This window comes from Brienomyrus brachyistius, chromosome 2 (assembly GCF_023856365.1).
Source record: "Brienomyrus brachyistius isolate T26 chromosome 2, BBRACH_0.4, whole genome shotgun sequence".
Classification (NCBI taxonomy): Eukaryota; Metazoa; Chordata; class Actinopteri; order Osteoglossiformes; family Mormyridae; genus Brienomyrus; species Brienomyrus brachyistius.
In genome coordinates, this window is record NC_064534.1 from 13,657,820 (window position 1) to 13,679,460 (window position 21,641).

General features: G+C 43.4%; 2 protein-coding genes across 2 annotated transcripts in view; both read left to right on the plus strand.

Annotated features, from left to right (window-relative positions):
* Positions 1-21,641, plus strand: part of tcf7l1b (transcription factor 7 like 1b) — a 611,697-nt gene that overhangs the window by 227,927 nt on the left and 362,129 nt on the right. The gene's annotated exons all lie outside the window — the stretch shown is intronic.
* nkx3-1 (NK3 homeobox 1) lies at positions 1,814-3,225 on the plus strand. The gene is made up of 2 exons (XM_048980205.1): positions 1,814-2,179; positions 2,415-3,225. The coding sequence occupies exons 1-2, from the start codon at positions 1,924-1,926 to the stop codon at positions 2,849-2,851; spliced, it is 693 nt and encodes a 230-aa protein (XP_048836162.1). The 5' UTR covers positions 1,814-1,923; the 3' UTR covers positions 2,852-3,225.

Sequence of the window (21,641 nt, forward strand, 5' to 3'; positions counted from 1 at the left end):
AAGAGAATCTCTAACAGACGGTATACTTTACTCAAGAAACAACAAGTGTTTGTCAATTAAGCCTTGAAAAATGCCTGCATCCACGGCCAGCAGAAGCTTGCCACAGTTATGAAAATATATTTAGAGAAAGAGAGGTTTAGAGTGACTTAGCTACATGTCACTCAGTTTTAGGGGATTCTTGATCAGCTGTTTGAAAAAGATCTTTGACAGATAGCGCCCCCCGGAAAGCACATATCTGTGTCCAGAGCTGGACATTCAGCCGTCCAAACTAACACCAGGAAATGCTCAGTGTCGGGGAGGGGGGCATTGGGGCAGCACACACGTTCGTCATCTCTGGACTCATGTTATTGGAAATGGACACCCCTCCGAGGACCTCACCCACTCCCAACTTTCCATTTTTATCCCCCCTCCCCCCCCCCCCCATTAGCAACAAGGGGGTCAGGTCATGCAGAAGCGGGACAAGGTTCAGGGGGCATGGGGGGTGGGCTGGTTACAACAAACAATCTGCAATGTGCGTGTCAGGTGAGGAGCCGAGCGCAATGTGCTGAACACATTAGCGCCCCATGGGCCACCCACCCTGACCTGGTGCTCCGCTGCACTCACACCCCCAAACCTAGAGTTAGGGAGCCCCCCTCCGCACATACACACACTCGGGCACTGCCTGCTAGCAATACAGATATCCAGTTGCACAATAAATCTCACACAGGCAAGAGATAAGCGGGACAGCAGAGGCTTCCAAGCTGCATGCGTCTGGATCCTGGTTCCTATGTCAGGCCTTTAACAGAGAAAACTGACATGTAGCTTTTCTACCAGGTACTGATCATAAGGGATCACTGCTCTTACTTCAATAACATAGTGCAGCACTATGGGGCTAACTAGTTAGCAACTCTTTAACATGACTATAACATTATTATCATTCACACTGGTACTGATCATTTTATTGGTCATCTACCAATATGAAAATAGTTAACATATAGTTTTTGAAGTTTTTTTTTTTTTTACCTTGATTGTTATCTATTTAAGTAAATTAATAATTACCACTTTGACTGATTTGCATGGTTACAGAACTGAGTCTTTAGGAGATTCTACTCTGGAAATCTCGGTATCGCTTCACATGCAAGACTGGATGGAAGTATGCAAAATCTGTAAATTACCTTATATGGAGGTAGGCCTAAATAAGCAAAACAGAACAACGACAAGGCATTGTAATAACAATACAACAATGGCTATTAAGAACGACAACTTGAAGTGTCAGTAAATGTGTTTCAAAGTCAACCGATAGAACTAGATGAAAATTGCGGATAACAGAATAATACTAAAAACTATCATACGGATACAGCTAAATGCTCATTACACAAATCTAATCTTTGATTTTCAAGTGAAAACTTTAAATCAAAGCTATTTAACGCATTATTGAAGATACCAAAAACATATTATTAGAAAATTCTTAAAATCGTTACACATCAGCAGTTAAAATCAACTTTGAAAATGAAACTCATTTAACTAGTATTTTAGGGTTGACAAATATGTAATGGTTTCATCTAAAGTTCATGTATTATCAAAGTTCAAATATAATAAAAACAGAACCGCATCAAAGACAAAGAAGCCACAGAAAACAGCTTTCGATCAAAAGCACGTAAAACTTCGACAACAATAAATCGACTTAAATCACAGCGCGATGTATCTGGATTAGGGTCCGCAGACTGCACGCATTACGTCATGCACCCTAGTTCGCTTCAGCCAATGAGAGCGGGCGACACCCGCCCGCAGCGCTAATGTATAAATTGAAGTGACGCGAGGTGTAAGTGTTCAAACTTTCAGAGTAAACTTTAACTGGAATTATCCGATCGACATCCTAGCGAATTTGCGTCTTTTGAAAACCCGAAATAAGTATAATTTAAGGTGTGCGGATTTGCAGCAGAGATGTCTACCACGGCTAGACCGTTAACGTCATTTCTTATTCAAGACATATTATCTATTAAAAACAATAATCGACTTGACTCCTTTGGACATACCCCTCTCATTGAAACAAAGCAGCCAGGTGGAAGCCCCACGGGTAGAGGCATCCAGCAGCCTACGGATAATTGGGATCGGTGGGTCAGAGCAAAGATGCCTCATGATTCACTGGAGGAAGAGTCGGGAACCAAGAACATCGCACACTTCGATGCTCCGGGAAAGGGTAAGATGAGAAGACAGATTTTGACCTTACAAGATTTATTGTAAACTGTACTGTGATTGCAAACCAAGGAAGTTGCGCACGCCCGATGTTAAAATTAAATCCACATATTTTGGTGGTGCACGATGGGTACTTGCTAGTATTGAATATAATAATTGTTACGTAATTAATTAAGGGGACGCTGCTAGTATGTAACTGAAATGCCTTTGAAATCGTTAACCCTGCATCTGATCCACAGATTCATCTCACAGATCATGCACGACTTTCTCGGATCTCAAGCGAAGCTTAGCGGCTGAGAGCAGTGACGCGGCGAGCAAACAGAAGCGCAGCCGCGCCGCCTTCACCCACCTGCAGGTGCTGGAACTAGAGAAGAAGTTCAGCCACCAGAAGTACCTGTCCGGCCCGGAGAGGGCTCACCTGGCCAGCAGCCTGCGCCTGACCGAAACACAAGTTAAAATCTGGTTTCAGAACAGGAGGTATAAAACCAAAAGGAAACAGTTGGCCACAGAGTATGCCAAGGACTTCCTGAAGAAATCAGAGGGACTGCATTTCTGTGGCACTGAGGAGGACCTGGTCAGGGCATCTTTCCTCGCCATGATGTGCAAGACATATCAGTACCGACCATATCTGTACGACTTTAACGGACTCGGCGCATGGAAATCGGCATTGTGGTGAAAAGTTAAAACAGCAGACCAAATAAATACGTATGTTTGGACATTCAAAAGGAGCATATAAGTGTGTACATGGGAAAAACATATATAACAAACTGTTAACTTTACAACAGGGGTGGCCTGGGTTCTCTGGCACCCTAAGTGAGATGCCCACCCACCAAAGCAGCAGAAATTACATGTTGTCAATTCATTTATATTTAAATCATTTTAGTAGCACATGTCAGTTCCACAAGAAAAGTACTTAAATATCGAAACTAGTGAACTGTAATGTCACCGAATGCAAGCCAGGAGTATTTTGGTTTTTTTTTCACTCGATCGCCTACGACGTCTGTAGTGCGAGCCGGCCCTGCTTTACAATAAAGTATTTTATATTATGAAGTTTTGAAAGTGTGTGTGGGTGATTGCGTTCTGTAGTTTTAAACATTCCAGTTTTACTTAAAGCCTCAGGTCGTTACATTTCAGAAGCGCATCAGCGTAAACGGACAAAACGGGATTCGTGACGGAAGCTCATGACATATGTGTACCTGAGTCACTGAGACGATACAAATGAAAACATATGCAATGTGAAATTCACACAGATGCATCCTGTACTCTGTTCCAAGAAAAACAACATTTATTAGCTTGGTACCAGAATATAGAGGTGAGGGTTGTTTATGATAATTATGAAAGTGTGTTTATCTGTTCATACTCATGATTGTTACTTCTTGCTCTCTTTCAAATGCTTGGGATGTCAATGATCCATATATCTTCTCACTTATCCTGTGTAGGGTCACGAGGGGGATATCATTGATGACGGCGATGTAATTATGTTGCTCAGATGGGACCCTGAACTAATCTCTCTTTTGTTGCACCCTGCTGTTCATTGATACAGTCATTTTTGATCAGTTGCAGAAAGCTGATGTGTTAACAGTATTAAGTACCACCGTTTGCCCACTGTAATCCTAAAGCCAATATGGACTGATTGGTTGACACCCCCCTCTGCTCACAAACCCTGATGGACGCTCTGCATAAAAGCACTAACAACCTGCAGTGAATTTAAGTGTGTGTGTGTGTGTGTGTGTGTCAGGGGGGGGAGCCTCTGCTGGGATGGACACGGCACAAAGCAGGGCTGCTCCCTGGGTGGGGTGCCCATCCATCAGTGGGCAAATTACCCACAGACACTCACAAACCACAGGCTATACAGAAACTTAAGTTAGCCTTAAGTTAGCCAAACTTCAGGTCACTGGGCTACAGGAAAAATCCAACACAATACAGAAAGGCCATGCAGACTCCACATGTACAGAGTGCAGTTGGGATTTAAAGCCAGCCCTGTAAATCTTGAGTCCCCATGCCAGCCTGTAAATTTACATTTCAAATAGTTACTTCAACCTTCATAGGTAAATTACACACAAGTACATGAACACAATAAAGCGTTCCAAGTCTGTCGTCGCACCTTTTACATATCAATCTGTATACGTCTCATAGACCTCACAATTACATTGCCCGCAGAGGTGAGTATGGTATGCAAAGTACTGCCAGACGTGTATTGCTGCAAGTCCTACACTGAAGTGCATGCATTACTGCTGCTGTCAGGCGCATTTCACACGTGCATACTCTTGCAGCCCTTTACATGAATGAAATTTTAAAAAAAAAACAGTGACAAGCGTGCTGAGTGAAATTCCTCAAAGCTGTAACATGGAACTCGGTGATTTAGCGACTTTAAATCGGCCAGAGTCTGTGTGTGTGAATGTGCGTTGTGATGAGCCAGCATCCTGTCTGTGGAGATTCCCAGCCTGCCATCCATCCTCTTCCTCTCGGGAGGGGTTACAGGCTCACAGGGAGCCTGCATGGGATGAGCAGAACGGAGGGCAGAAGGGTGATCGGACTTGCTAGCATGATGGTGGCACCTTCTCTCCCATGTTCATAGTCATTCTCTATATATGTGTTCCACACACACAATGGTGCATGAAAGCATGGCTGTGATTCAGTTAAATCCTTAATGACAGACTGGTATTATCCTTCCGTGAGGTTAATGTGACTGTGAGCACCCAGTTTGCAAATGGTCTACTGCATCTTAAGAAAACACTGAAACAGAATGTTCATTCACAGATGACTGTCTATTAAAATGATTTCGCCTGCTTTTAAAGGGTAAATTTCTCACTAGGATAAATCATTTCCCTAAGCATAAACACAGATTTTTTGTACTTAAGCCCAGATAGAGCGTGGAAATTGTGCAAGACAATAAAGAGAGGATCTATCCCATAACATGTGGGCTTTCAAAATATTCAGCTCCCAGTTGCTTAAAGATGTTAATCAAAGTTCCCCTACCAGAGGCAACTTAATCTTGCAGTTTGATTTGGCACAAGACAGTTTTAATTGTTGTAGGGTGGGGGTAGGGGGGTATTCTGGATAAATAGACAGCCTGAATGACGACTCACAAGTACAGCGGCGTAACCAGAGAGTCAGGGAAGCTCCCCCCCCCCACCCCATGACCCGCCTCAGATCAGCCAGACAGACAGCGTCCCGCAGACGACTCCAGCTCTGCAGAAGACTGCCCCAGGGGCCGCTGGGGGGGCATGGCTGTACAGTAAGATGGGCTGGTGTTGAAGACAGGCTCCTCAAATTCTACTCATGGCTGGAACGCTTGACCTCATCAATCATGCCATCCATCAGTAAACGCTCCTAGCTGGGGTCGCGGCTCCTGTCCCAGGAAGCAGAGAGACCAAGATAGCTTGACGTCGCTATCAACATCTCTCTCTCTCTCTCTCTCCCCCCCCCCCCCCCCTCCGAGTCCCCACATCCTCTGTTTATAGCTTAAGGCTTACTTCCCATTGGCTGGGAGTAACTTGTCCTTGCCAGCTGTTCACTGGGGTGTGGAGCATGCCTGGGTACCGGGTCGAGAGCAGAAAGCAGCTGGTTGCACGGCGGTATCTATTATCAGCGTGTAGGGCAGCGTACGGCGACACAAGATCCCTGCCGTCCCACAGAGACTGAGATAAACCTGAGAGTCTGACGATAACGACCTCTCTGCAGCTGCTCATTGCATCTCCACACCAAAGGAAACGTGCTCTGGCCAAGAGGCACTGCAATGAGGTACAGATGAGGACGTGTCCCGCTGATTCGCTCTCCGATTGGCTGAGCACATCGGGGACTCGCGTGGGTTTATCTGAGAGCCAGTGGCAGTTCCAAGCCTCCAGGCCTAAACGAGTCAGTCTTTTGGTTTCTGCTCAGCCGAACAATGCGTTAACTGGACCGGGAAGGGAGGGGATACTGCCGGCAGAGGCTCTGACACACCTCAGGACAGGCACTGTCACGGCCATTAATCAAAAAGACACGGATCTTCAGTGGTCTCTTAGAGCGTGCAAGATTGGACAGAGCGATTAGCTGAATTTTCAGGGGTCCTGTCTTTGGGGCGCAGCGATGATGCTGGCAGGTCTCGATGTCCCGGACAGGCTGAGGGGCTCTCTGTACATTCTTCACCACACTCGCAATGTCACCGGCACTTTAGTCATTAAAACAACATCTCCACACCTTCCGAGCTCCTCCAATCAGATCACAGGAGGCTCTCGGGTCCCCTCGTTGATGGCAGAAAAGCTAATACTAAAGCTATTGGCATGACCTATAGCTAATGCAAACTGTCGTTCTATAATTATCAATGTAAAGTAAAACAAGTTTTTTTTGTTTCTTCCAGGAAACAGAGGCGTTACTAAGTCACTACTCAAGTTGGGCCTGATGTTACAATCCATTGAGTAAGACTGGCTCGAACAGCCCCCCCCGCTCACACTCACTGTAAGAGTAGTTAATGGGAGTTCTGACTTATTTGTCCTTTCCGTGAAACGCGCGATCCGCTGTGAATGGCCCAGCAAAGCATGGCCACGCCTTCTGACCCGCGCGGCAGCCCTGGAATGCCGCCCATCCGGTAGCTTGCTGCTGGAAACATATGAGCGGTGATCCGCGGCCTGCGCTTGGAGTGCCCCTGGATCGTACACAGAAATGGCGTCAATTGCGCTCACCACCCTCCTAGCCTGCCCCCACCCCCTACTGTGCAGGCCTTCCAGTAGTAAGCGCTTATCAGCCAGAAATTCATTCTGCTGGCCTCAAGCTACCAGCTGGGGAGGGTGTATGTGTGTTCTGTTGTGTGTGTGGGCGGGGCTGAGGACAGGCGTGGAAATGTATCAGAAGTGGATCTAGAAGTTGGAACTGATTGAAGCTACACAGCAACACTCTGCTATGGTTAAATGGGACCCGGTAAGCTTAATAAATACTGCCTGCTGTGTTGCTGGTATTTATTATCCGTTGTTTCTGCACATCTGCTATTTGTCTGTTGGCTAAATCAGAAGTACTGTACTTTACTGTACTTGATACATGTGACAATAAACTTCTGAACCCTTGAATCCGTGAACTGAATCATAATAATCACAAACATTTATGCTAGGGCTGGGCGATACTGCCACACAACAGTATCTCTATATATTAGGTCAATGTAATGCTATCGGCATGATGGTGCAATGGTTAGCACTGTTGCCTCACACCTCTGGGTCCCAGGTTCGAGTCTCCGCCTGGGCTACATGTGTGTGGAGTTTGCATGTTCTCCCCATGTCGTCGTGGGGTTTCCTCCGGGTACTCTTGTTTCCCCCCACAGTCCAAAAACATCCTGAGTCTAATTGGACTTGCTAAATTGCCCATAGGAGTGCATGTGTGCGTGAATGGTGTGTGAGTGCGCCCTGCGATGGGTTGGCCCTCCATCCTGGGTAGTTCCCTTCCTCGTGCCCATTGCTTCCGGGATAGGCTCCGGACCCCCCGCGACCCAGTAGGATAAGCGGTTTGGAAAATGGATGGATGGATGTATTGATATTCAATATATATCGATATTATTACATAAAAAAAAAAATTATAATCAAGACAGTAAGTCAAGATTAATTCTGGTTTTAGTTATTCACAACAATGTCTCCCAACGGGAAAACATTTAAAGTGCAACTCTGCTGAACATAACAATATCACATAAGATGCAAAAAAAAAAAATAGGTTGTTCAAAAACTAAATGTATGGAGTGAAGTTGCGGCCACGCATCTGGCGTGACACTCACGCTTTCAGACGCTCACGCAAGAAATCCTGCGGCAAATCTATATTATTCCATTATAAACCTAAAATTAGCTACATCAAAAGTTTGCAAACCCTAAAGACTATTTGCAAGGTAACAGAACTGTTGCATACGTGTAAATGTAAAGGCTTGTCTTGCATTGAAAATCTCCCGCCAGTCAGCTGACTTGGCATCCTTAGTACTGTATTTTTCTCTGCGTTTCACTATCTGGACTCTTTTTGACAAGGCGTGGGCTGGCAGGGCTTTGTGGTGGCGTCTGTCCATATGTAAAAATGGATGAAATATAAGATAAAAATTCAATATCGTCCAGTTTAGATTTATACCAATAAAAACTTCTTCTGACATGTAGTAGTTTATCACTACATTACTGCTAAGATGACAGTCACCAATCAATTCCCACTAGTGAGGCTGGGCAGAGCTGAGAGATTTAGCCCTGGGGGGAACCTGCCTGTCATGCCAGCTTGCTGAGAAGCAGAGAGATCAGCCACTGCGACAGTCATAAATCCCTACTTATCCCAGCTGTCAGCTTTCAGTTCAATCCACAACAAGCAGGGATTAAGGGAATCTCACCCATCTTTACCAGACCTAGAAAAATGAAGCGCGATTGGGAGATCAATACTATGTAAATACAAAATCAATACCTTTTCCATAAGGAGCATCTTTAGAATAAGAAAACGAAACTGCCTTTCAATTGTAGAATTAACTGGATTAGACCTGTGTAAAGTACTCCTGGGTTCAAGCAAGACAAAATGATTTTCTTGGATTAACAGGATTGCCTTTCACATCTGCCAATGCACTCCCACGTCTGAGCACTGATCTCAGAGCAGCAGAGTGGAGCAAAAGGCAGGCTGGCCGGGCACAGGGGCACATGTGCAGGACACAACAGGGGACAGATACCAGGTCCACAGCCAGAAATAAATCTTGGTGGGGGTCTGGAATCCAAATCCATGATTTTACAACGTACCTGGCAGACACTCAGAGATACATACAGGATAGAGACACAGAAATACATACAGGAGGACATACAAACACAGACACATGCAGGCACAGGAGGACAAAGACACAGATATACAGAGAGGAACAGAGACACAGAGATATATACGCACACTTATGCACAAACACTAGTGGTGGTTTCTTTAAGAAAAGAGGAAGCAGAGCTTCACCAAAAAGAGAAAACAAAGAGTAATGTTAACAATGCCATGACTACAGTATGTATTCACCCTAATTCCCTCTATCTGTCCATAACACTCAATTGTGTCTGATCTCAAAAACAAATTCAGTACAGCACAAACAGAACCCGAGTAAACACAAAACGGCTTTTAAACGATCATTTGACTGATTGAAGGAAAATAATTTACCATTACCCATATCATCCATGAGTTTTCATACGGTTTCATACGTTACATATTTGGGATAAGAACACAGACGATGTTTAAAAATAAAATGTCTTGTGAAAATCCAGAATAATAAGTAGGCAAATTATAATTCTAAATAAATGAACACTGCATTAGGCTCACGAACCCTGCGATACTTTTGGGGCAATATTTCTGCTTGAATTTTCAGCATGGATCAAGACTCGCGAGAGTCCGCCCTACCTCCAAATAGTTTCAGCTCTCCTGTGGACGCCCTTTTTGCCCAGTGTCTTTCTACTCACATAATCATGAATGCAGACTGACCTAAGAGAGACCTGCAGATCCTTAGATGTTTGTATGGAGTCTGCTTTGAATTCCCTGGTGAGTTTTCTATGTGCTCTTGGAGTAATTCTGCTAGGCCGGTCACTCCTGGGCAGATAAGCTACTGTTCCAAGTTTTTTTTTTTCCCATTTGGAGATGACGGCTCTAACAGTCATTCACTGGAGTCCAAGGGATTTGGAGAGCACATTGTACCTCTTTCCTGAATGATATATTTCAGTAATGTCCTTTTTCAGATTTTCAAGGAAAGGTTATTTTGATTGTGTCATGGTGTACTGCTTCCAGAGAACCCTTATGTAACTCTACATTGCTGGAATGGGTCAATTTAAGTGCGATATAGATTCAACAGATTCAACAGGGCTGGCAGCAATCAAGCTTAGGCGTCTGTAGTGTGATTGAACTCACTGTCATTTAGATTTGGTTCATTGGTTGATTGAGTGATTAAAGGGGCAATTACTTTGTTATATGGATGATATAATAACATTAGTTCAGTCAAGTTAAAGTCACTTGTTCAAGAGGCAAGAGTAAAAGAAATTTAAATTTATAAAAACAGTTGTTGATTGCAGCTAGTGAAAACAACAAAGGAAACTACAGGGAGATTAGAGATGTGCTTGGCCACTAATAATATTTTATTGATCCCTGTGGGGAAATTCTCTTTATGCTGCCCCAGCTTGTCCTCTGTAGGTGACAGCAAGCTGGCTGTGCAGGGCAGCCACATATAGCAGCACCCAGGGGACCGGGGGTTAAGGGCCTTGCTCAAGGACTGGCCAGGGTCAGACACACACACACACACACACACACACACACACACACACACACACACACACACACACACACACAAACACTCACACACACACACACACACACACACACACACACACACACACACACACACACAAAGGAGCTTAGAGTTTAAATAATTAGCTAATTAATTGAGCTAAGTTCCCACTTCAAAAGTGACCCCCCCCATACAGACTGAAAGTATAAGTAACAGTTGTGTTCCCTGCCCAGTCCCTCTGTAAATCGCTCTGAGGTCGCATAGAGAAATGCTTATGAGATCTTGGGAGTAAGATCCCACTGCCTGCTCATTTTAGCGAAAGTGTCCACAATTGGGAAAGGCGTTCATCACTGAGAGCTGGTAAGAGCACTTTTGGGTGTTTTCCTTAACCACAGACCAGACCATTGTCACCACAGATACACTGCATATCATACTGAGTGATTCTTACCTATCTCTTACCTATCTGCAAATCTAATTTTGAATAGATGGTATTTTTTATTAATATTATTTTATTATTATTATGTTTATTAAAAACCCTGTATGTAGGGGAGTATATGGTTTCACATTCCAAGTATAATTCTCCTTAAGGCATTTACTTCTGAGAATAAAATCATGGCTTCAATCAACTGAGCTTCTAAGCCAGCGATGAGGAAATGGAAATTACAGTAGATGGAGATAACAGCTTAAGCTACAAGCTGAAAATAAATGAGCAAAAAAAGAGAGGGAATACATTAGATCATAGTCGTGAAACATAACAGCTCAGAAACAGTACAGCTTAGGTGGTGCAGAGGAGACCAGCAGAAAGACGTAGGCAGGCTGAGCAAAGGGCATGCTGTTCTTCAGGCAATGCTAGCAGATAGCTATGGCTGGCCCAAACTGCTTGTGTTTACAGTAAGGCGGCCGCAGCGTGAATGGGAGTGTGATGTGGATCTGATATCACCTCGGCCACATCTGGGGGGGCATCTCCCTCCCCCGTAAATGACCTGTCAGGGCCCACCGACCTCGCGGGACAGCCAGCTGTGCAACAAGCGATGACTAGGCTGTGACTTCTGACTTCGGGTCGGGTGGGGGGGGTCTCTGATATCTTAGGGCCTTCCGGTGTTACCAAAAATGGGGGCATGAGAAATATTTCAAACGTAGCAAGCGGGAAGACTGCTTTTTCTCCTTAGGTATTGCCAGAGTCGTGATGCAAAAGGATATCACACCTTTTAAGGTAGATAAATGGAATTCACGTCAAACATAGCAATAACAATTCTACAAGAAACTACACGGAAGGTGACTAAGTTGTAAACAATGTGATTTGAGAGTGACCCAGTAAGCCATGAGTCAGTGAATGCAGGGACATACCATGTCATTCCCGAGTTTTCCGGAATGTCATTTTGGAACCGCTGTAGGGCTGAGGGGTTCCATGCCTCTGTCGGCCAGCTTTGTCTGCTTGCCATATCTCACCAGGCCAGTGCGGCCACCTCTGAGCAGCACACAGGTAATTAAATGTAAAGAGGCAGGATAGCATCTGTTTTGACGGGATTAGGAATCTGACAGTATCGCACCACGTGGCCCCGAAGACGGAGCAGAAAGAACACGGCCATCAGATAGGAGCCTTGCCGATGGGCGCGTCTCAGCGCTCAGCACCAATATTACTCCTGCCATTGTGACGCCTCCACTTCAAGCGTCGGAGTGGGACACGGTACATTGACAATCAAACACAAAAGGGTTTTAAAACAACCCTCCTTCTTGTCTGTCTTCCTCCCCGCCCCCCCCCCCGACTGCTTTCTTCTTCATTTTCCTCCACCTCCTTCCGAACTCTGACAGAAGAAGCAGTTTTGTTTTCTGTACCACCTGGACAAACTGGCTTTTCCAACAAGCCACAAAGAGGTGGTGGTGGTGTGTGTATGTGTGTGTGTGTGTGTGTGTGTGTGTGTGTGTGTGTGTGGAGGGGGGTAGGGGGTAGGGGGTAGGGGGTAGGGGTAGTCCTTCTGGAAGTCCCATCTCAACACAACGGGGTTCTTTCCAGCAGCCATCCTGGGGCTGGCAGCGTTTTTAAGTGCCTGCGTCTGTGACTCACCGGGAGCCTGTGTTCTGGGTATGCCACCCCACAGGAGGCCTCCGAAGGCCATGAAGGTCCTCAAGTCCAAATAAAGCAGCAGATAAAGGAGAAGGGCCCTTAAGACTGTGCTATGGAACAAAGTAAGGACTGAAGACAATACTGGCTATACAAAAAAACCAATTCACCCCTAATATGCCTAATCTCTTGAACATGGGCTGCATGCCAACAGTCAAGCTAGTCCATACAGCTAGATTAGAGCTGTTGTCAGATACGGTCGTCTGTGGTAGGTCAGCAAAGCTCCTCGGAGGCAAAAAAATAAATAAGCTTGGCAGAGAATACAACAAACAAAGGGGCAAGGACTTCCCGCGGTAGTGTACGTGTCCGGGGACATGCAGAGGTCCTGGGGCTTATGTAAAATCCTCAGTGTCACTCCCCGACAAGTGGAGCGCGTCTTGTGTAGCGGTGTGGTCTCGTGCTTAACTTGCCATGGGTGTTAAGTGGCCTCGTCCACTTTGTAGCAACAGGTGATAAAATTCAAGGACGTGAATGAAATGAAACTGATTTCTGTGACCTGGTTTGGCTGTGGGGACATGTCAGAAGCGTCCCTGCTAATGTCACGCTGCTAGGAGAATGGGGATGGTGTGGTCTACTGCTCATCCTGCCCTCCAAGGTGTGAAACAGGCAGAAGACCACAATGTTCAAGGCTCAGAACTAGGGATGGGCACATCCACATTTTTTCAGTTCCAATCCAATTACAATACAACTGCCGATACCAATACAGATTCAGATACAAGAGTACTTTTTAACAAATTTGTATAATTTGTATTATGGCTTATTTATTCGTAATATTTTAAAACTAGCAAATACAAATGAAAAAATGTATGCCAAAAATCTTTAATTAGGCTACTACAAGCATACATAACGTAATGTTTCACCTCCGTCTTGTCCGTCTTGTTTTAAGTGTTTTGAGGCATTTGCAGTTCAATTTGAATATTTTACAAGTGAGGATACGCAAGTGGCTAATGTTTAAAATACCCCGCAATTTTTCTCCTATCAGTGTATCAAAATCTGCAGCGAGCGCGAAAAACAGCCCAAGCTACTGACTCTCAGAACTTTGTTTTTACAAAGATTGTAAATCACCGTGTTGCTAGTTGTTGTTAAAAGCGTAAAATGCTTGCAGATCCTCATCCTTTGACGTTCTTACGCTCCTCGTACTGCAAAGGGTATGCCCATGACGTCACAGAAGGCGGAAGTGACTGTGCTCACTCCCTTCTGAGAAGCAAAAAACTGAGCTGCGATTGATCGGGTCAGTGTACTTCTACTCGAAACCCAATAAGAAAGCGATCAACGCCTCAGTTGGAATATTACATAAAGAACACCCACAACTACGGAAAAGCCAGCGGATCACTAACCGAAACCTTAAGTTCTTCAAATGAAAGTATGAGTTTCGCCAATCGATTTCGCTTCGTTGCCTCTCACTGCTGCCTCCCAGTAACAGAGACCGCTGCCTCTCCATTACCAACATTTTTGATATTGAAAATCAACTATGAATGGAATGCCAAGAGAGGCCACTGCCAGTGACAGAGGAACTCACAAGGCAACAGTCATTTCTGACTTCCATGGACGCTACTCCACTATCCATTAATAAATTGTAAAGTGGACTCTGAACACAGAGATCCAAAGGGAAGTCTTGAGTTACATTTAATCAAGCGAATATTACGGGAACTGCGTCAGCATTCTGCCGTGTCATGGATGATTATGACGCTTGATTATGATTATGTCACTTTTCATAGGTTAATGTGGGAGCCTGAAAACTTTGGGATTTCTGGAGCTTCACCAGGTTCATCTTTGCTTCGGTCTCATGTTGGCCCCTTGTCCCCTCATCAGGACCTGCTCCCTCCAGCCAGGAATTCATCCCATCTCCACCCCCAGGTCCTAGGTGCCCGTCCACACCCAGGCTCCTTCTCAGAAACAGTAGGTAGCAGACTCTGCCAAAGAGGAATGCATTGTCCGCTCTTCAATATGCCGTGACTAGCTAACGAATTTCACTGTAGCTGATAAGGGTACTCTGACGAGCCCCGACTCAGGCGAGGCCTCGCAGGCTGGCCCAGCAAAACCGGATCTTCGATCTTACACTACCAGCATGGGCCCTTTCTCATCAGCCCCACTCGTCACGTCCCCGACGTTGTTGATGGTGAGGATGCTCGCTCGCCCACACGGACTGAGCCGGCTAGTCGCCCCGCACACTATCAAAGACCTTTAATAAACGGTCTTATCTCCATGACTGGGACGTGAAGTGGTGGGGTGGGTTACTGCAGATAAACTGATTGCCGGTGTGAGGGGGGGGGGCAGTGTAGGACAAGGGCTTCGGGGTGGGCGAAGGGGAGCTTTCTTCCGAGCTTCTCAGATAAACCACCAAAGTACTAGGGGACAAAAATCAACAAACAAGGCCACTGCTCATTCCAGCAGGTGTGTACGTGTCTGAGGACATGCGGAGGGAACATGGCTTATATAAAAGTCCCAAGCAAGAGGGTGTGGGTGGCGGGGGCACCTGCCGCTTAGGACAGAGAGTTGGCGGGAGGCACCGCTTGGCAACCCGTCCGCGCTCACGTCCGCATCAGCATTCATCCCATCCCAGCTCTTCCATGCACAATTCACGTTACCCTGCCACTAGCCACTTGTGCACGTTTAATGAATATTTAAGAGATTTAACCGAACAGCAAGAATAAATGTTAATAACAATGATGCTGTGCCCACAATAAAAACTTCTTTCATAAGAATGGCTTAAGGGAGACGTTATATGAATCTCAAAGTTAAAGTGAATAGTTTGTAAAAACTGTGTGCGTAAACTGTGTGGGAGAGCTTTTTTTTAGTTTACAATTAGGTGACCAATGTTGACGTACCACAGCACAACAATAAAGTGTATCCTCTGCCTTTACTCCATATGTGTCATCATGACATAGCAGGGAGCAGCTAACTCAGCACCTGAGGACCAAGGCTTGGGTACCTTGCTGGTCAAGGATTCAAGCCAGTAATCATCCAGTTACAAGCACGCTTCCCTAACCATTAGGCCACCACTGCCATTAAGTAAAAGCATTACACTCGAAGTATACAACCTGCTTACTAAGTCTTGTGTTTTTTTTCCCTGAAACAAAGCAGCTAAAAGAGAATAATACACCAGATGAAAAACTAGAGTAAGGACTTAGAGGGCAGATTTGTCCGAAGCGCAACAGGTAAAAAATGTTTTTGCGCCACTGCCGCCATCTCCTGGACATTATTAAATACACACATCGCATTTGTAAACGCTTATCCTGCTCGCGATCGCGGTTATTAAACATCACAACAGAAAAAAGCAAGCACTTTATACTGCAAGAAAAATAAAATTATAACGATAACGTTTCAAAATCAGCAAAATTTGAAATGTTACATGTACAACCCCGTTTCAAAAAAATTTGGAACGCTACAGTACAGTAACAGAATGCAATGATGTAAATCATATAAACCCATATTTATTTGAAAATAGAACAAAGACAACATATCAAATGTAAAAATATGCTGAATTTTAATTTGATGCCATCAATATGGTTCAAAATTGGGACATGCTGTAAAAGACTGGAAAAGCTGCGTAATGGTAAAACAAAACAGGTGGTTGAATATCTTACAACGAATAAGGTTAATTTTCAACAGGTCAGTAAGATGATAAAAAAGAGCTTCCCAGAGAGGCAGAGTCTATGTTAACATGGGGAGAGATTCAATTTGTGTGGGCAAATAGTGCAACAATTTAAGAATAATGTTCTACATAATATTGCAAAGAATTTGGGGATTTCAGCATCGATGGTACATAATATCATTAAATGATCTGAAGAATCTGGAGAAATCTCTGTATGCAAGGGACAAGGCTGAAAATCAATACTGGACAGCCTTGATCTTCGGGTCGGAGGGCGGCACTGCATTACAGTTTTTCTTAGTTGTTTATGCACAATTACTTGTGCTTGAGACACAATGACTACAACATGTAACTGATGCACCAACCCCCTGAACCAATTCTGGTAAACTACAAGCACAATTCCTGCTTTACACTCAAACTGCAGTTTTAAAACACACTTTTTTTCAAAACACTACACACAATTCTCTGCATTTGGCACAATTTTCATGAATAAAATCTCTTGTTTTCACAAGGAACACACTGTCATTCAAAATTGTAAAGTCAGTTGCCCTACTTTGCATACTACCTCATCACATGGGTAAACACCTGTCACACATAATTGCAATTTAGAAATCAGAGCTTTATAAAAGGCCAACAGGTGAGCTCTTCTGTTTTGGAGCAATGGATGCCAACGTTGGAAACAGAGGCAGAGCCAGAGGAGTGAGAGTAAGAGGAGGAGGACAGGGAGGACGAGGAAGGCCAAGGAACGTAATCTCTGATGAGATCAAAGCCACTTTGGTTGACCATGTGATCAACCATGGTCTAACAATGAGGGAGGCTGGGAAAAGACAGTTGAAGAGTCCCTGGCCAGCGTGGTGGGAACATCGCAATGTGTGCAGTAATTACCAACCATGGTGTCATCCACCACCATGCTACCCTTGGCCCCTACAACACTGCCCATCTGATCACATTCCTGGAAATCCTATACAACACACTCATTTCACCAGATCAGATAGATGGCCCAGAGCAGCTCAGGTATGTTGTCATTTGGAACAACGTAAGTTTCCACCAGGCTGCTCTGGTTCGTAACTGTTTCACTGCCCATCCACGTTTTTTAGTTGTTTATCTCCCTCCATATTCTTCCTTCCTCAATCCTATTGAGGAATTTTTTTCTGCCTGGAGATGGAAAGTGTATGACCGAAATCCACACATACGAATACCCCTTCTCCAAGCTATGGAAGATGCATGTGAAGATATGGCAGTTGATGCTTTTCATGGCTGGATTCGTCATGCTAGGTGATATTTCTCCCGCTGCTTGGCCAGGGCAAACATTGCTTGTGATGTGGATGAGGTGCAGTGGCCAGACCGAAACAGAAGAGAGGATGCAGCAGAGTTGTTTTTTTTTACTGTAACTGTATTCAGTAAATTCTTCTGTTGTTTGTATATGTAGACCACGGTATGTGCAACTGTGTGTTGGGATGAACACTGTGTACATTGTTTTTGTGGGAAAAATACAGTAGAATATAAATATAAAAACAGAAAAAGGCGTATAGTAAGTCATTATAATGAATGGAGAAGAAGTAGTCATAGTGTTTTACATTGAGCACATCAGTGATCAACTGGTTCTTATAAATGTCTATTCATATGATGGTTTGTTTGTGTCATTTGAAAACAAAATACCATTTTGAGAAGAAATTACATTGTTTTGAACGTAAAGTTTCAATTTTGCAAGAGAATTGAAGGGTTTTGCCCATTGTGTGTGTGTTTTTTGATTTGTGAGTAGAGTTATGCCAATATGGGGCATGCTTTCAGAAAATGTGTGTAAACAATTGGGAAAAACTGTAAAAACAGATACGATTCTATAGTGGAAATCACTGCATGGGCTCACAGTTCTGAAAACTACTGTCTGTCAGCACAGTTTGTCGCTGCATCCACAAATGCCAGAAGAAACTCTACCATGTAAAGAAGAAACCATGATCTGGAAACGCCGCCAACTTCTCTGGGTCCCGAGCTCATTTACGATAGACTTACGATGGACAAAATGGAAAACTGTCCTGCGGTCTGACGGATCAAAATTTCAAATTATTTTCGGAAATCATGGACGCAGCATCCTCCAGGCTAAAGAGGAGAGGGACCATCCAGCTTGTTATCAGTGGACAGTTCAAAAGCCAGCATCTGTGATGGTATGGGGGTGCATTAGTGCCCATACCTACAGTATGATATATACAGGTTTTAGAGCAACACATGCTGCCATCCAGAGAAGGCCTTGTATATTTCAGCAAGACAATGCCAAACAGGATTCTGCATGTATTACAACAGCATGACTGCCTGCCTGCAGTCCAGACCCAATGGAAACATTTGGATAGTTTAATGGTAATAAATCAATACAATACAATATAATATAATAAAATGGAGATAACTGTCTTTTACCAGACTGGCTCCACACCCCAGCTTTATCCCACGATCTCTGTGTTTAGGCTGCTTTACTGTCAAGCAGTTAAACACTTATTCTTATAAAACTGTGCTTTTATTATACAAAATAGGAACAAAATGCACGTTTATCTAATAATCGCTTAAGAATTTCAGCCTTGAAATTGTTTTTAAAAGTCATAGTACTACTACTTCATAGTAGACATCCATCCATCCATTTTCCAAACCGCTTATCCTACGGGGTCCGGAGCCTATCCCAGAAGCAATGGGCACGAGGTAGGGAACAACCCAGGATGGGGGGCCAGCCCATCGCAGGCCTTAATTTATGAACTATTATGAGTTCATAAAATGTGGTTTATTTGAAATTACAACTTGTGACTGGGATTACTGTGGAGAAACAAGTCTGTGACATAAGGTTCCGGAACTGAAGCTGGCAGTCAGCCTCTGTTTCGTGTACATGGTACAACAACAAACCCACCCACCTGATTTACTGCACTGCATAGATTACACTTAGAATTATATTCAAATAAATTAGCATTGCTACAGCTCAGATGAAGCATATGCATAAATATATCCAGGGCTGGATTAAGCAGGGTGGGGGACCCTACCTACACAAAATATTTTGGAGTATATGAAATACTAAGTGCTATGAATATCAACTTCAAGGTTTCAGAGTCAACCAGAGTAAGGTAAAGTTTTATCTTTAGAATTAATGACTAAAATCTGAAACAATACAGGTCTACTACCTCAAATTCTGAGAGGCAATGTATGCTGTATCAAAGCTTATACATTAAATTAGCTGTATGGACCCCAAGCTTTCTCAATGCTGTGTGGCTTACAGAATTACCAAGTACCATCACTAACCGAGTTCTGAGAACAATCAACTGTAGGATCTTATTGTAAAAGCCTATAAAAGCAGAACATCAAATAGTGCATAGGCTATGCGATACATTATATTAACCTTTATATGTGTGTGTCTGTGTGTGTGTGTGTGTGTGTGTGAAGACTAACAACAGTTTCTAAACAAAAATAAACCTTTTTACATCATTTCCAAATAATTTCCTTCTCAAGTACGGAAGTTGTGTTTTCACGTTAAGCGTGCTACAACTTTAATTATTAACATCATAAATATTCAAAATATTAACATTATAAAAATATAAAAGGTTATCTCGATTTTTAAATTATTTTCTGAACGAAATAACAAATTACGAAATATGCTTTTTTTTTCAAGTATAGGAAAGTACCCACCTCTCCAAATATGCTGACATTGGTGTTTGTACCTCCGTAAGGGTCCAGTGATCAAAATCCATGTTCGTTCTTTACCCACAAAACAAGCTAAATTGGGCGAATATTGCAAAAACTACCACTCGATGATGCCAAATTCACACCTTGCAGTTTAAGAACATTGTGCGACTGGGGGTAATAAAGGTAAAAAACTAGGTTAATATAAGCAGCCTTCAAATGTTTTTCATTTATTTCAGTGATATTATAAGTATTTTGTTACGTAGGGAGATTAAATTGAGGAGGAAAAGCACTTTTTTTCGAGCGGTGTTCACAAGGCAGTAGAACTACTTAAAAAGCGCGCGTAAAATGCTGACACCTCACGGCGTTCAGGTTGCTCTGGGGGCTTACAGAATGGATTTGTGTATGGAGAGCTGTGTGACTGTATGTCAGTCCGCGTCTGCGTAACCAGATTTGGAAATGTGTAAAAATTATTTGTAAATGCCTAATGAGATTTGCAAATGTGCACAGGAATCTGAAAATGTGTATTCAGAATCCGTGTGCTTAATCAGATTCGTAAACCTGAAAAAGAATCTCTAAATGTGTAAAGAGATTTGCATGTATACTGAGATTTGTACGTGTGTAGACAAATCTGTAAATGCGTACTTAGGTATTAAAGGCTAAAAAGTCCAAGTATTTTGCTCCAAGAGCTGTAAGTACAGGCAAGTCATCAGTTACAACCAGGAGCGTTTCTAGTTATTGAAAAATAAGGGGCTAAGTCAAGTTTACCTAGGGCTTGACGTATTTATTTATTTATTGATTGACTGAAGATTATTTTAGGCTTAAAATACAAGGAGCTGCAGCGTCGAGTGATCGGATCAGTGGTTACAACTCAGGCGGCTGTCTTTTTGCACGTGATTCTTGCTACTCTTCTGCCGTCTCAGATCTGCAGATGCGTGTGGAGATTCGTCTGTATGGTCGAGGATCTTAGGGCTTAGGGCTGTCCCATTGTCAATCTCGTGAGGGTTTAAGTGTTTGACGCTGTCAGGATATAAACCGTGAGACAGAATACCTATCCACACGGAATTCTGAATGACGTGTCTGAATTATATTAATTGCATGCTGAATTATATGCTGAGTAAAATTAAGTTAAAATGAGCAAAGTAGTCAGGGCCTGAGAAAGGCTGTATTTTTAAACGGGATTTCTGACACTATGTTTCGATTAACATAGCCATTAGCTCGGCTACTGAACGCACATCCTTACCAACACACTTTAATTTTGGGTTCAGACATATAATTCAGCATATCAGACAAAATAATAAACCTTTAAGCTGAAATTTTCTGAAATTTAGAGTTTCGGGGGAGATGATATTAAAAGTCGAAATATGATCATATGTTAACAAATATAATGCATTACAGATTGAACCGTTTGTCCTTGAATAGGAAGTATTAAGCTAGGTATAACTTCGTACTGGAAGACCTTTTTAAGATGTAGGGTGAACTATGCAAAAGTGGAGCACTTTGGTAAATGATTTAGAAAAATCTCATGAAAGCCATTTGCTCAAATTGTTTTTTCTAAAAGATACTTTTTCACTTCATGAGTGTCCGCTTATAGTGTAACTGATGACTTGTCTACTTACAGCTCTTGGAGCAAAATACGTGGACTTTTTAGCCTTTAATACTACGCATTCACAGATCTACGCACGCTTTTACAGATTTGTCTACACACGTACAAATCTCAGTACACTTGCAAATTATACATTGAGATTGTTTTACATATTTACAAATCTGATTATGCACACATGGATTGAGATAGTCACACAACTCTCCATTCATACTTGCAAATAATTCTGATACAATTATAGTCCCATAGCAAAAAAAGTGAATGGCTACTGTCGATC